The sequence below is a fragment of the Rosa rugosa genome, chromosome 5 (genome assembly GCF_958449725.1).
Source record: "Rosa rugosa chromosome 5, drRosRugo1.1, whole genome shotgun sequence".
Lineage (NCBI taxonomy): Eukaryota > Viridiplantae > Streptophyta > Magnoliopsida > Rosales > Rosaceae > Rosa > Rosa rugosa.
In genome coordinates this window covers 8305250-8321034 of record NC_084824.1, presented here as the reverse complement: position 1 = coordinate 8321034, position 15785 = coordinate 8305250, and the positions used below count along the sequence as shown (strand labels likewise).

Genomic DNA, 15785 nt, shown 5'->3' with positions numbered 1-15785 from the left:
TAGCCTTTCTTGTAGACTAAGCAATGGATTACTATCCTTAATGAATTGATACACTGCTTCAATAAGTTACTAGTATTGATTTACAGCTTGTATCCATGTTAAACTAGGATTGATATTAAGCTAATCATCATATACATTATGATAACATGTGACAAGTCCATACTTGATTCTAACAGCTTTAACCATCTGTCGCATGTACTGTGAGTCTGTGACGTAGAAGCTTACTAGTTCTATATTCTGCGTTATCAACATGTATTAACTAAAGTGATAAGTATAGAACATAACAGATCCACAAAGATAAAGACATATACATGATAGAACCAAGGCTTATCAGATAAACCCCCTACTGAATCAGATGATGATGAAGAGAACGACTCTTTAGGTGGAGAAGAAGATAAAGCTTGTGAAGAGTTTAGTTTAAGTATGTGCTCATTTTGCATTATGCAAGTGAAAAGTATTAATCTAGTAAACTCACAATTGAGTGGCACCGAGGAGGTCCAGTTTTACAGTGATTTGGTCTTCTCTTCGAATCTGGGATCTGGGGACAAAGAAAGAGGTTTTGACGTTGGAATTTATGTGAGTTTTCGCCTCTTATGACTTATGAGTCAAAATTTTAAACATCTATTTATATCTTTTGTTAGTTTTAAGTTTTAACTTTTACCTCGCTCTACACTTTGGTGTCAGTGAAATTTGAATGTCTATACAATATATTTTTAACGCTTACCATTATTCTCAACTCTTATTAATAATCAGGATATCCATGAACCATTGTAATCAAGCTAAATTAATATATTATTTTTCTCTGCTAAAAAAAAAAAAAAACTGCCACATGTCTGATACCAAACTATGCCACTATGGTATCATTTTTGTAATTTTTAACATATTTCTAGATAAAATTATCCTATTAATGATTCGTTATCATATGTATGATACTGCTCAAGTGCTTAGCTAAAAGCAACTCTGTTGTTGGCTACTTGTTGCCAAAAAAGAAAAACTTTATCAACATAAATTGATGGCTATCGTACTTTCCATGATATCTGGAAGATGGATCAACATGACATGGACGGCGACCAATCTTTGTTGTCTTAGTGCCGGAGAGAAGTTAAGAAAGGGCGTTCTTACCTAACTAGACTTGATCCACCCATGTTCATGTTGATGCATTCGAATCCGAACGAACTACACATGAATGTTAGGTACTAGGAATCCAGCTGGAATGGTTCACAACAGTACGTCCAGAAAGAGCTTCCGTTTCATGCACATTTTCATCAATATAACGAAAATTTACTGTTAAGAGTACGTAAATTGAACAACTACTGTAAGAAAAGAAAAAGAAGTTCATGCATGCTTTGACTGTAAATTTTAAACCAGATTGCACTTCGATCACTTGGCCGGCCACTTGGGACATGGTAATATGTATAGACAAAGATGGCTAAAGTTCGATCAGTAACTTCTTGTCACATCAATGGTGTCTGAATCGTATTCCTCTTCTGTCTTAACAATTCGGCCTTTTCCCAGCTTATGTATATTAGTTGTAGCTTTCCGAGATAGATATGGAAGTTTCTTCTCAGTTCTGAAGATAACAATGCATGTGATTTGTTATTCCTATGTACAACTTAACATGACACATTTCGATGTGTAAAATCATATTTGAGAGCTTTAGAATTATTGTACTTACAGTCGAGAATGCTTCTTCTCTTTGTACCTCATCCGAGAACTTGCTCTGACTTCCAGCTGTCCAGCATCCACATCATCAGGTGAAGTGCTCAAGGGTTGCGTATCATGACAATCTGCATTGTTACTAACGGTGAATATCCTCGACTCAGAGAATGGTAAAGTTGACAAAGGTGGTCGAATAGCATGTGGAGAATTCGAATCCATGCTTCCCGAAACGTCTACAACTTTGTTACAGGCACTGGTATCTTTGTCGAAGTCTGCAGGCTGAGTAAGGTACATGGATGAAGCCTCTGATACATCCTGCCAAAATAATATATAGGAGCAGATGTATATTTAGCACCTGATTTTCATCTTATATAGAGGAGCTTGATGATTCAATTATAGTAACACTAACATTTCATTCGTAAGAAAGGAAACAGTGGAAGTCCTAATCCATACCACCATTGCTCTTGAATTGCAGTCATCTGATTTATCGAGGGACATGTCCCTCTCCATGGAGGAATATGAGACATCTTTATCATCAAGCAGCAATCTGGTAGGATCTTGATCACCTCCAAAGAGTTCCTCGAAATTTCGGAATGTCAAATCAACATCAGGTATGTTGAAATCGTCGTGACAAACAAGCTCTTCACAAACCCCAAGGTCTTGCATATTTTGAGACCACAGCTACAAAATCAGGTCAGATGGTAAAACACAATGAAAAATGGTTCTTTAAAAAATGAATTATAGAGGCTGTCCACCCGATAGAACATCTCAAACTTCCAGACTGCCTTTCCGTTGTCAAACAAGGAGGGGAATACTAGTATTGTTAAGACTAAAGTGACATGATGAACTAATGCAGATACATAGCAATTCTTGAAGTCTACGTCAAAATTGAATGAGGAATCACTTATGAATGGTTGCAACAAAAGAACCAAAACAATGATTAGAGTTCCTTAATTGAGAAATAGAGTATCGTATTTTATTATGTCACCTCCATATATATGGTGAGCACAAATTAAGATATTTCTTCATCTCAGGGAACTTCTAAACAGTACAAACAGATTAATCTTAACAGTAATTAATGTAACACAACAAAAGTCCAGATGAATGACTTGCACTGATATTGATCGAACCTGACTACTTTGAACCGGACTTCTGCACTGCCAAATGGATTCTGTCTGCAATGGAAGTCCAATAGTTGAATTTGATGGTAAATGTTCCGCTTCAGAAAATAGAAATGGCAAAGGATCATCTTTCGGATCCTGAAGCAGACTCTCATTTAGCTGAAAGTTAGTACCAGTAGTCTCGCAATGTTGTAAATGCCAATCAAGATTCTCATGAAAGCTGTTCCAAGTATGATGTGCTGAAGAAGATAGGTCACTCTGTGCTGAAGGGCTATTCCCTTTGGCTAGCTGCAGCCTTTCCAAGTCAAGTATCTGGTGCAGAATAAAACCAGTCTTCTTATGCTCTTCACCTTTACAATATATCTGCAAAGATAAACACATCAATTAGACATGAATATTTCAACAGTGCCAATTCATTCAACTATTTCTGGCTACCTCGTATTGTTTACTGGTCGATCCCATTTCAAACCGAGCACCACCTGAAAGACATTCAATTTGTGAGCAAGACTGCCCATGAATATCATAGCTTACCACACTCGAGTCACAAGAACCACAAGAGGTGGATAGAGTCTTGTTATCTATCTCATTTGATTGGAAACCCCACAATGCTGCAAAATCCTTGGCAGACGGGCAATCTGTGTAACTCCGGATAGTGCGTTTGTGATGATGTTGGGAAGATGACGTGTGCTGGCTCCTGTCACAGGCATTGCACATAAACATTCTGTGATCCAAACACTGAACATAAGCAGGGCGGCCTTGGCAGGATTCGCATAAGACAGTGCGCTGATGCCGGTTGAAAACTGTGTTAGCCGAATGGATCTTTGCATCACAAGATAGGCAAAGATGTGCTGCATCAGCTTTACAGTACACTACCGGCCTTAATGCTCTGCAGAACTCACAACATTTCTCCATTTTCTCCAAAACTAGAAAACCCTCACAAAGTGAAGCTTCACATTTGCAGTTTCTAAGTTGAAACACCAATTCTTATTAGTCCTAAAGAAATAAAAGCAAACTACTATAGTAGGGAAAATTCTACAATGTGTTAACGTATGACATGCATACAATTGCCTTAAAAGTGGTAAAATGAGTCCTCAAAATAGTAATATTAGTCCTCAAAGTGGTAACATAAGTCCTTAAAGTGGTAAATTTTCTTAGTTTACCATATGAGTCTTCAAAATAGTAATATTAGTCCTCAAAGTGGTAACATGAGTCCTTAAAGTGGTAAATTTTCTTAGTTTACCATATGAGTCCTCAAAATAGTAATATTAGTCCTCAAAGTGGTAACATGAGTCCTTAAAGTGGTAAAAATAGTTGATGTATGAGAAATGTTAACATACCATAGCTTTACCCCTATAGTAGAATGGCTGAGGTACCCTAACAATTACACACATTTTTTCAAGTTCTACAGCCAAGACCATTTCTGAAGCCCTTCTCTTTTCTTTATGGGTCAGATCCGGAGAAATGATTCAAACATGAAGAAACATTTTTGAACTTATGAATATCAAAGGTCCTTATTCGATCAACTTCACATGATCAGCAGATATGAAAAACAAGAAACAGAGGCGATCCAAAGTGGGAATTATAATTAAAAAAATTCAAAGCTATTATCTTCGAAAAGAAGGAAAAAGAAAGAAAAAAATGTACCCGTGATTTTTTCCCGGGTAAAAATAAGGCTCACAATGAGAGACGCAGAGCACTCATCTTCTCTTCTCTTGTTGCTTTGATTATCTTCTTCTTCTTCTTCTTCTTCTTGTTGTGTGCTGTTTATCATTTTGACATTTTGACACTTTATGGCTCTGACGTGTACATCTGTGAGCTCAACTTTCCAGCGTGGATTTGAATACGTGGCTCAAGGACCATGCGATCATCATCCACGTTATCCCATTACAATCTGAGAGTGAGTGAATGCATGTGAAATGTATGACCCAGATTATCCAAATCCTAAAAGTCCATCCAAATCTGAAGTTCAGATGGATGAGAGTTTGACGGTTGTACTTGATGAAATCGAAAAGTTTATGTACTTGTCGTAACAGAGTATAAGTTTAAGTACCACCGATATGATGGTGGTCAAATTCAAATCATTCATGATAATAAACCATTATTTCAGTTTTCTGTATTTAGTTGAAACTAGAAATTGCCAACACACCATATGAATGGTGTGAGTTATCGGATCAAAATCTTCCATTATTTCACTCCCAATTTTAATTTAATTAAGGTCTAAATTATATGCTTGGATTCTATGAGTAATTTAATTGAGAGGGAGGGACAAAATGGTAAAACAGGCATGAGGGGTAGAACAGTAATAAATACAACATTAGGGGGCAAAATAGTAAATCAATCGTTGATGGCAACTTCGTAATAAGCAAACAAACAATGGCAAATGGGTAAATCAACATGGGAGATACTGTTCATAGAGAGATAGGGCTTTAGAGCAACTCCAACAGCTTCCCCATATTTTGATTTTTCCCTATTTTAGGGAAAAATGAGCCTCTTTTGCTCCAACAGATTCCCTAAAACTATCCATAATTTTAGAGATAAGGAGGAAAGAGAAAATCAAATTCCCTAAATTTACAGCAATCTCTAAAATTTAAGGAAGAATTATGGAGATTTTAGAAATTGCGGTAAAATAGGAAATCTGTTGGAGAAGAAAAAAAGGCTAAAGCTTTCTTTGACTTTTGCTTCCCTATATTACAGAAATTATAGGGAAGTTGTTAGAGCAACTCCAACAGCTTCCCTATAATTTCGGTATTAGAGGAAGCAAAAGTCAAAGCTTTAGCCTTTTTTTTCTTCTCCAACTCCAACAGACTCCCTATTTTACAACAATCTCTAAACTCTACATATTCTTTCTTAAAATTTTAGAGTTTGCTGTAAATATAGGGAATTTGGTTTTCTCTTTCCTCACTTTTCCTAAAATAGAGATAGTTATAGGTAATCTTTCCTCACTTTTCCTAAAATAGAGATAGTTATAGGTAATCTGTTGGAGCAAAAGAGACTTATTTATCCCTAAAATAGAGAAAAATCAAAATATAGGGAATCTGTTGGAGTTGCTTTAGTATAGGTAATTATCTGGTCAAGAAATTCGATGTTAACCCGACTATTGTCAGGAAGTTAAAAGCTGGGTTTTACAGCACTTTTTGTTATGGAGCAGCGATAGGAGTTCAAGGATAGGAGGAACAACAGTAGAGGCAAGAATCAACTGTAGAACCACACAAGGAACTAGTCTGTTAATCCGACAAAATCTTGTACAAGGAGTGTTTTTCTTTTCCTCGAGCAGTCGAGCTATGTCTTTATAGCTTGTACTTGTTCCTGAAAAGAATTCTGAATTTGAACTGCAACTATACAATTGGAGAGAAAGCACAAGCATAGTTGTTGCTCTAATACATCAACCATCAAAAAGGAGCATTTGGGAGCATTCACGGCTATCCTTCCCCCCGGAAAACAGAGTCATCGAGTTGCCTTGGTTGAAGAAACACCTGAATTCAAAGAAGAATGAATAAGAATTCGGATGGAAGTTGAGCAGATAACTTAGAAATGGAATCTATAGTGGAAAACATCTGAGTTTGCGACTAAAAACATAAATTTACTGGCAGCAGTGGTAACAATTTGCTCAGGACAATGATGCGTATAAATTTAGATACAAACCTAAATGAAATGACTGAAAGGATATGGCTAGAAGCCTGAATTCAATAAAGGGCGAAAAGTGTTAAGTTGATTACCAAATGATCCTTCTCATTCATTACCTTTTTTGTTTGAAGTATCATGCACTTCGATCATGTCATCATCCTCCATCCGGAGTGATTCAGGTGTGGCATCTGGACCTATTTTATCTCCATCAAAACTAAAAACCAAACTCTGAATGTCAATCTTAGCTTTATCTGCATACATTTTGAATAGCCGCTCAAACTTGTCATCCTGTTAAAGTAGAAGAAAATCTTATTAGAATTACAAATTTCTAAACATCCAGTAAGCCATATAGCTGAAACCTCAGCACAGAGAACATGGAACAAAGCAACATATAGAAAAGAAAAGGAGGTAAGTCGGCTTTGGGGAAGAGATGAGGAAGAAAAGAACTAGAAGGTTGTATGTTCAGTGTCAGAAGAGTTGGGAAAAATCTAGCACACAAACCTATCAGATGAATGCAATACAGCACAGTGATATGAGCTGCATACACATATTCTCTATCCTCTGTTGTACAGTCCTTTTTGTGGTTTTTCGTACAGTTGTACAAATACATTGAATTGGCACAGAAACCACCTGCTCTAGACTCTCTAGATGGATTACAACACTCCATGCTCAGTTTGATAGACACTAGCTTACATAAGCATCACATACAGTACTTGAAACTGAATGTTATTGAAACCTAAATGATAATTTTCAATTTTCTGCAATTAACAAGACTAATAGATTTTTTTTTTGCAATATCACATGTAATTCTCAGGTTATCAAGGGTATATAATGTTTCTGAACGACCATTCCATTTCCTACAAGTCAGAAGTAACCATAGACTAATCAATTATAAGAATGGGAATGACTAGACAAATATATATTACATGTCTGTACATTTATCTGCATAACATACCATGTATATGCGAAATTGCTTGACTCCATCCTTGTCTTGAATAGATATAACTACTTTGTTTCTTTCAACTTGGGGCTTTGGAGGTGGCGCTGCCGTAGCATCTGGTGAAGATTGGAGGGAACTAAGAAGTTCTCGTCTCACAGACTCCTCCACAGCTCGGACCACATTTTCAGCCGACTCAGCTGATGCCAGCTCTTGCTTCTGTAACCTGCATTAAGAGATGGAGTTTTCATCGCCAAAATTAGCAACTTACAACATTGAAACCCAACGGAAGCCAAAACAAGGTAAACCAGATCAAACAACAGGAGTAAAGGTTTAATGTTCTGGAGCAACAGAATCATCTAAAACTCAAAACTATGGCTAGATGCCTAGATCAAACCAGTTCCCACAGAGGTAATCTGACCTCAAATATAAACAATTTAATCAAAGGCCTTATATATTCCAACTATGTGTCATACAAGCACCAGAATCCAATTCACAATTTTTCAGTTTAAAAAAAAAAATCAATTATGAAAATACCTCAACGCCTTTAAGATGGAATCATCACCCAATTTCTTGGTAAGTTTGGGCGGAGGAAGCAACCAGTCCTCGTCGTCTTCCTCAATAACTGTAACCTTCACACTGTCATCAACCTTTTCAACCTAAATCCCAATTCATCGAAAAACATCAACAAATTGAAAATCATATGTAATAAAACCGTAATGTCCGATAGTAAATAAGAGCTGCTTACTGCTGGATTCGAAGCCTTCTTCCTCTTCTTGCTCGGAGGAGAAGCCGACGCCTCGTCGTCTGCAATAGAAACACTGAACGCTTAAAAATACTGAACTTGGAGACAATTCAAGCCTTGATTGAATTGGTAAAGAGCTCACCGTCGTCGTCGTCGAGGGAGATGACATTGAGAGGCTGCACGCGGCTGTAATCGAAAAGGGGTTCGAGTTCTTCGGTAAAATCTGCCTGCAAAATCATAGACCAGTTACTGTATGAGAATAATAGGGAGATAGAGAAACAAAACCCTATTAAAGGAGTAATGAGAAGAAGAAGAAGGTGACCATTGTGAAAGTGGGAGAGAGTGCAGCGGTGGGCGTCTTTTCAGTTTCACCTTTTTTTGAAGCGTCCCGCCGGGGATTTAAGAGACTGGTACGACTTACGAGACTTACAAAGCAAATCCAAATCCGATTCCTGTCTTAATATTTTTTTTTTTTTTTTTTTTTTGACGCTCCTCTAATCCTTGGGGCTCGATGAATAATCTCATTTGGGATTGTTATTTACTTATCATAGGACTCCCTAACCTTCGGGGCTCGGTTCCATCTTTGAATGATCTCATTTGGAATTGCTAGTACAGTATTACCCATCCTGTAGGGACGCTCCGAGGACCTTTGGGCTCCAACATACTTGTCTTGCGTCACAGCCAAACAAAGTGCGATTCCTGCTTGAATTATATAAAGAAGATTTTAGAGTTTGAGTTTGGTCTGTGCCGTTTGGGCTTGGCCGGACGGTTGGACCTCTTAACCTCTTGGCCGGCAGTTTGAGTTTGGTCTGTGCCGTTTGGGCTTAGTTTTTTTTTTAGAAGTGGGGGATCAAATGATCAATTAAACTGCCACAAATCTAGCCCAAATGGCTGAAACAATAACCAACTAATAAGTCTGATGGACAGGCCTGAACAGATAGTAAAACAAAGGAAACTTAATTTTCAACTGGGCTCAGAAAGAGTCAGTCCAAAGAAATTAACCCTTATAAAACAACTAAAGCATAGGCCCAAAGAACAAGCCCAACCCAATACAGAAAACCTAGCCACTGCAGGCCACCTTGCGCCGCCGACCACCCAGAGCTGTTGATGTGTTACCAGATGCAGAACACTAAGTAGTTCTAAACTGAATAACCGATGTCAATCAAATCCCAATACACAGATCATATTAAATCCAACAACCAAGGGGAGAAGATCCCTAAAAACAACACCATATTATCCACCATCGAGACTCAAACCAAGAAAGAGTCATGGTTGTCGAAAGAGGCTCGAGAACCAGAGCATAGACCGAGAACCAGAACCATGGAGAATGGGAGGTGATGAACCCATGTGTGAGCATCCATACTCGCCTAGGTAAGTGTCTTGTACTTTATCATCGCAGTCACAAGAGCCCTTATGGAAGTTGATAGTAAAAAGAGAAGAACTATTTTGGGGTTGAGTAAGCATTGAACTGGAAAGATGTGGGATCGACTGATAGTGAGAGAGAGGGAAAAAAAAAAAGGCGAGGAACAAGGTCCTCCTAATCTGGACATAGTCAAAAACGAACTGCACATAGCCAGAAATGGCCACAAAGGGAGCAAAAGACACCACAAAAGTGAGACAAGAACTATAAATTCTTAAGGATGCTGAAGAGGAATAGAGAAGGAGGGACCTCCCCCAACTCTTAAACCTTCAATCTAGAACTTGATGGATCAAGATCTGGGCAAAAAAGAAGGGGGAGGGGATTTTGTTTTCAAATCTACTTTCTCTCTCTAAAGTTTAGAGAGAGGGGCTCTTGAGATGTTCCTTGGTTGGTTGAACTTACCTCTTAACCCATGTTAACATGAAACAAAAGTAAAGAGTGAAAGGACAATTCGTAGAGTCACTTCATTAGTTTAGGGTTTTTCTACAATACATTAATGTACTGATATATTAAGTAGACTGGTTCAATACAAAACTAGACAAACTCCATACAGAGGTATGCTATTTTGAGATCAAGTCAAGCCAGTTTACTTATGCATGCAACTAGTCTGTATCAAATCTAATTTACTTAATTTATTGGTACATTAATGTATAGTTGAATTTTTCAATCATTTTTGCCAACAAATTAATGGTTCGTTCCATTGATCTTAACTATTGTTAAAATCGTCTAATTATTTGATAGATTATTTGATTGTATTGTTGAATTTTTCCTAAAGATAATTTTTATTGTTATTTTGTTTATGTGAGTCAAACTTAAGATTTACCACCTTATAAAGAAAAGATTTACGTCACTAGACCAACTAGTCACCAATTTTAGAGATAGTCTTTAGATTATGTTTTGAGATATATGAACGTGGCCTATTATGAAATTGGAAATTTGAAACACGTTAATTACGAATGGATGAACTTAATATTTATCCAATATGAAATGAGTTTAGATACACGAATGGATCATATTATAAGAATGTAAAGTTAAAATACGTTAATTACGAATGGATGAACCTAATACTTTCCACCATAAAATGAGTTTTATTCAAGATTTTTTTTTTTTTGACTCTAGACGACAATGTAACTCCCCACTCCATCTCATCCCTGATGTCAGTGAGATTTGAACCCGTGACCTCCACAGTGTTAGTTAGGCTGGCTAACCAACAGGTCACGGCTCACCGACAAAAAAAAATTATTCAAGAAATTATTAATAAGGTATAAGGTGGTTTTGACTACTATACTTGAAATAAAAAAGAAAGATCGCTTTGCATATTTTTTTTTTTTTGAATCAAGCCCTCAGGGCGAAATAGTATAATCAACACAAGCCAGAATATGCCGTTACATACCCTTCCGCTGTCATTTAAGGACATAGACAGACAAAAAGATAGTAGTAGTACCCACAGTGCTTTGCATATTATGGTGAGGTCAAAGCTACAAAAATATTCTTGAGTTGCAAATAACTCCCAACTTATATCCAAAATTTTGTCCGCACGTAAAATTTCTTCCCATGGAGGATTTGCCTACGAAGAAATTTCAGCTTGATCAGCAAATCCGGAGTGAGCTGTAAGTGTAAAAACCTATGTTCTTATTCATATCATATAAGTTATTTCTTCACTTTCAACTTGTTCCTGAAGTTCAAAACCGCATTAAAACTCCAAATAACAAACTTTTTTGACTCATTTTTTTTCATATTCCATTTTAAAGAAAAGATGCACATTTTGTTACCTAGGTGAATCTTTGAATCTTTTTTCCTTCCTAAACACCTCATAATTTCCCTCCTTTTCATGTGACTCCTTTAACGTTACATGCCAATTTTAGCTCATAAGTAAGAAATTTCTTATGATATTATGAGGCCAGAGTAGAAATTATACATGGACTTCCAAAAAAAAAAATTTGTTGGCTTAGATATTATGACTTGTCTTTTTATGAATTCCTTCTCCAATTGGAAATTATACAATGATTTATTACAGGGCTGAACATGGTTTTGACTACCTGGGGTCCTGGTCTGAGGTTGCTACTTTCCTTTTGGATTCAACTGACGTCCAAAAATGTTCAAGAATCCCCTACTCTGCAGACTCCTATTTAAGCATAAACCTGGATAATGATAAGCACCTTTCTTCTTCTTCCCATTTCATAAGATTAGACAACTATACAGAACCTGTTTTCTGAAAGCAGCAAAACACCCTCTAGTTCATGTGCTGCTAAAGCTAAGTGCTCAAACTACAGACCTGGTAATTCCATCCTTCTATATATCCTTTTAAAGCTTCTTGATGCCAAACTTATTTTCTTCACATTCTTAATCTAATTAGTTTATCAGGTTCAAGTTTCTGGATTTCTTGCCTTATGTAATGCACTCAATCTTTGTGTAGTACTGGTGAAAATGGACAACATGAGTTTTATAGAGACTGACGGTATTCCTGAATTTGCGCACGGCCTTAAAATCCTGCTGTTCGATCATGACACATTTTCCCTCATGTACACAGCATCAGTGCTTGAACAATACTCATTCAATGGTAATACATATACATCACTTTTGTATATTCCATAATTTCAAAGATGCCGCATGTCTGCGCATAAATGTTTTAGACAATGATCGATCATCTCTGTCTAGCAAGGAAGTCTGCGATATAAATTCTATTCTATACGCAAATTTATCATGTTATTAGAAAATGTAACTGCTATTCGTTATTGCGCTGTGAAAGAAAGTTCTCGAATATACTTTTTTAATGTAAGGAATTTTCGGTAATTTATGTTAATGCTTGTTATTTGCAGCCTCGTCAATCTGAAAATATTGAGTGGAATTTAATTATATCTTGCATTTTCATTTCAGTTACTGCAATCGAGCAGGCATCTGTCGCTTTGTCTATGATTAGTGAACAAAAGGATCACTATGAACTAGTAATGGCTAGCATTAACATGTCTGATATTGAGAGTGTTTCTTTTCTGCATGCACTGCTCGAGAAGGATATTCCTGTCATATGTAAGCTTCAAATTCCTTAAGTTTTCCATCTCGATTGATTTGCAGACAACTTATTTACTCTTGCATACTGATTTTTTGATACTTGGGCTTTTGATGCAGTGATCTCCTCTGAAATGAATGCTGACATGACCAGGAAAGCCCTAGACAAAGTAGCAAGCATTATCCTTGAGAAACCCATTCCTTTGGAGGATCTGAAAAATGTGTGGCGACACGTATACAGGAAGACAAACCCAATGGAGGACATAGGTAAACCAAATTGTGAAGAAAAGATAGACTGGCCAAAGGACTATCAAGAGTCTTCAGTGCTTAGACCTTCCTTTGGAGGTATTGAAACCGAGGATGGTGCATTGTGTAGGCCTGATACTGGGCATTATTGGAATGGCACTGGCCTTGAAACTGATCTAGAAGGTAAGTATGAGCAAGTTGACACACTAAAACTTGCACATTGACACTCAAGTCCGGTAAGATTTACTTAGCTGATGAAATCATGAAACAGGTTTGCATAGCTATAGCATCGAAGGGTTGTTCCCAACAGAGAGCCAAAAACAAAAAGCATCTGGGATGAAGCAGCCAGCTGATGATACCGAAGAACAAGGAAAACAAAAAAAATTGAAACCAACTGTAGAGCAAACTGATTCTGACAGTATAGCCAGGAATCAGGAAGGGATCTCCAAGAAACATAGCAATGACAAAACAGATAAGAAAGAACGTATTAATTGGACTTCGGACCTGCATTTCAAGTTTACAACAGCAATAAGTGCCTTGGGAGATCAGAGTAATTTTTATTTCTCAGAAAACTATCTAATATTTTTATGTAATTTCCGTACTATCTATTGAGCTACGTAGTTAGTTCAGCATTATGCTTCAGTTCACCTTTATAAGTTACTAAATTATCGTCATTTTCTTGTTGGCTTGTTGCATACAGAAGCTCGTCCTAAAGCGATTATGAACATGATGGGTGTGGAGAATTTAACAATGCGCCAGGTTGCAAGCCATCTTCAGGTTCTCTTCTATTCATATCTCATCAATCAAAGGCCGATTCTTTCCCATCAATTAACTTTTGATTGATTCTCTAGAAAATATGTAGTTGTGAATTATTATTAATTACTTATTATTGTTTAAGCTTCTTATTTGCTTTATTTCTGTTTTCCAGTTTGACAACTTGCATGTACATTTTACCAGTATTCTTTATCATTCCAATCTTTGTTTGAAGGATTAATGTTATATTCTTTATTTTCAGAAATACAAAAATCAAGTAAGGCGAATTAACGAGACTGGCATATTTACTGGAAGAACTAGTTTAAGCAAAGTTTCTGGTGGGAATGAGTTTGTGCCACCAAAGCAAAGTTCTCTGGTATACCAGAAGAAACCAGGGACTTCAAGGTTTGGAGTAGGAGGTAAACCAACAGAATCAACTACTCCAAATTCTTTGACCAGATCTTCGATCTGTGTAGCTAGTTTCGACAATCATGACTACAGAATGCAGAATCTAAACTCAAGCCATGGAGGCTTGTCTCGCTACGGAAATACCAATAGCCCCAATGATTCTCTAAGAACTGATGGTTGGCTTCAAAATATGAACCAGATACCAGAAACAAGCAGTTTTGCATACAAAACTGGCATGAAGGAAATATTGAAGAAAAAACTGAAAGTAACTGAAAACTTACCGGGCATGACGTCCATGACTTCAGAGGTTGATCCTCCCAACATGTCAACCAATACATTCCAGCTCCCCGATGAGCCTCCTGCCGTGCATCAAAAGCAAAATTGTACTCCTGCTTTGACTGATCCCATCAATTCCATAAACAAGGAAACACCAATTGCAGGAACAACAGAAGTGCTTGAGCTACAGAAGATGAACCTACCAGGTATGAACTACTCGACTCCAGAGGCAGATTCTCCTTACATGTCGGCAAATGCATTTCAGTTCTCAAACGAGGTTTCGGTTGCGAATCAAGAGCAAAATTGTACTCTAATTGTAAGTGCTCCCATGAACTCTGAAACTCGGGACGAGTTTTCAACAGAAGATCAACGAAGTGAATTATTTGAGCCCATGCCAATGAATTTACCAAGCATGATTTACATGACACCAGACAGTGCTTCAGTGAACCAAGAGCAATATTATGCTCCAGTTAATACCTCCAGTTCCGAAACTCAGAACAGTTTTTCAACAGAAGTTGCAGGAACAAATGAACTACTTGAGCTTCTGCTAAAGGATTCGCCTAGTATGGAGTACATGACTACTGAGGATGCTTCTCCCCACAAATCAGAAAATGCATCTCAGCTCCCGAATGAGCCTCTCAACATGGACCTAGAAAAATACCGTACTCCTTCACGTAATGCTAACAATCTAGGGAACCTTCCAGCAAACTTCAACGATGGAAGCCAGAAGCTGGACACTCTAGCAGGAGAGGCACCTCCTGCGATTTTATCAAATGACCACCAGCACTATACTCCAGCTTTCACTGTTCCATTCGCTTTCCAAAATCAGAACAAGGTTTCTCCAGTAACAACTGAACTTCAGCTTCTGGAGGAGCAAACAGCTTCAAGCAATGCAAAAAACTTACAGAACCTCCCAACAAAATTCAACAGTGGAAGCCAGAAGCTGGATACTATAACAGGAGAGGCACCTCCTGCGATTTCATTAAATGAGCACCAGCACTGTACTCCATCTTTCACCGTTCCATTCGATTCCCAAAATCAGAACAAGGTTTCGGATACTATAACAGGAGAGGCACCTCCTGCGATTTCATTAAATGAGCACCAGCACTGTACTCCATCTTTCACCGTTCCATTCGATTCCCAAAATCAGAACAAGGTTTCTCCAGTAACAACTGAATTGGGGGAACAAAAAGCTTCAAGCAATGCAAAAGATATAGAGAACCTTCCAGTATACTTCAACAGTGGAAGCCAGGAGCTGAATAATTTAACAGGAGACGCTCCTCCAGCTATTTCATCAAATGAGCACCAGCCACTGTCAGAGTATGCTGACCTGTTGAAAATGCTTGAAGCAGATGATGAGTACAATTCTTTTGGCAATGCACCATATGCAGGCAATTTTGATGAATACCGTGAATGGCTGGAGAGAACTTTATTTGGAGATAGCACAGAACAACATTAGTTCAAAGTTTCAGATGTAGGTGGTGTGGATCCTCAAGTTGCAAAAACATTATGAGTGCTGATGGTCATGAAGATTCATGTCAAAAGGTTTTCTCTTCCCCTAATAAAAGTTGCAGTAACAATAAAAATGGA

General features: G+C 37.5%; 2 protein-coding genes across 3 annotated transcripts; both read right to left on the bottom strand.

Annotated features, from left to right (window-relative positions):
* Positions 1–945: 945 nt before the first annotated feature.
* LOC133711994 (putative zinc finger protein At1g68190) lies at positions 946–4658 on the bottom strand. Of its 2 annotated transcripts, XM_062138071.1 has the most exons (6): positions 4425–4658; positions 3216–3744; positions 2790–3143; positions 2113–2340; positions 1676–1974; positions 946–1570 (listed from the first exon to the last, which is right to left on the bottom strand). In XM_062138071.1, the coding sequence occupies exons 2-6, from the start codon at positions 3690–3692 to the stop codon at positions 1441–1443; spliced, it is 1488 nt and encodes a 495-aa protein (XP_061994055.1). In that variant the 5' UTR covers positions 3693–3744; positions 4425–4658; the 3' UTR covers positions 946–1440. The 2 variants fall into 2 exon arrangements, with proteins under 2 accessions (XP_061994055.1, XP_061994056.1); XM_062138072.1 differs by lacking the exon at positions 4425–4658 and having other exon boundaries at positions 3216–3798.
* A 1306-nt stretch (positions 4659–5964) lies between these two features.
* On the bottom strand, positions 5965–8712 carry LOC133710084 (uncharacterized). The gene is made up of 7 exons (XM_062136060.1): positions 8409–8712; positions 8229–8313; positions 8090–8148; positions 7879–8000; positions 7360–7567; positions 6521–6692; positions 5965–6253 (listed from the first exon to the last, which is right to left on the bottom strand). Exons 1-7 carry the CDS (start codon positions 8409–8411, stop codon positions 6225–6227), a joined length of 678 nt encoding a protein of 225 aa, XP_061992044.1. The 5' UTR covers positions 8412–8712; the 3' UTR covers positions 5965–6224.
* Positions 8713–15785: the final 7073 nt, after the last annotated feature.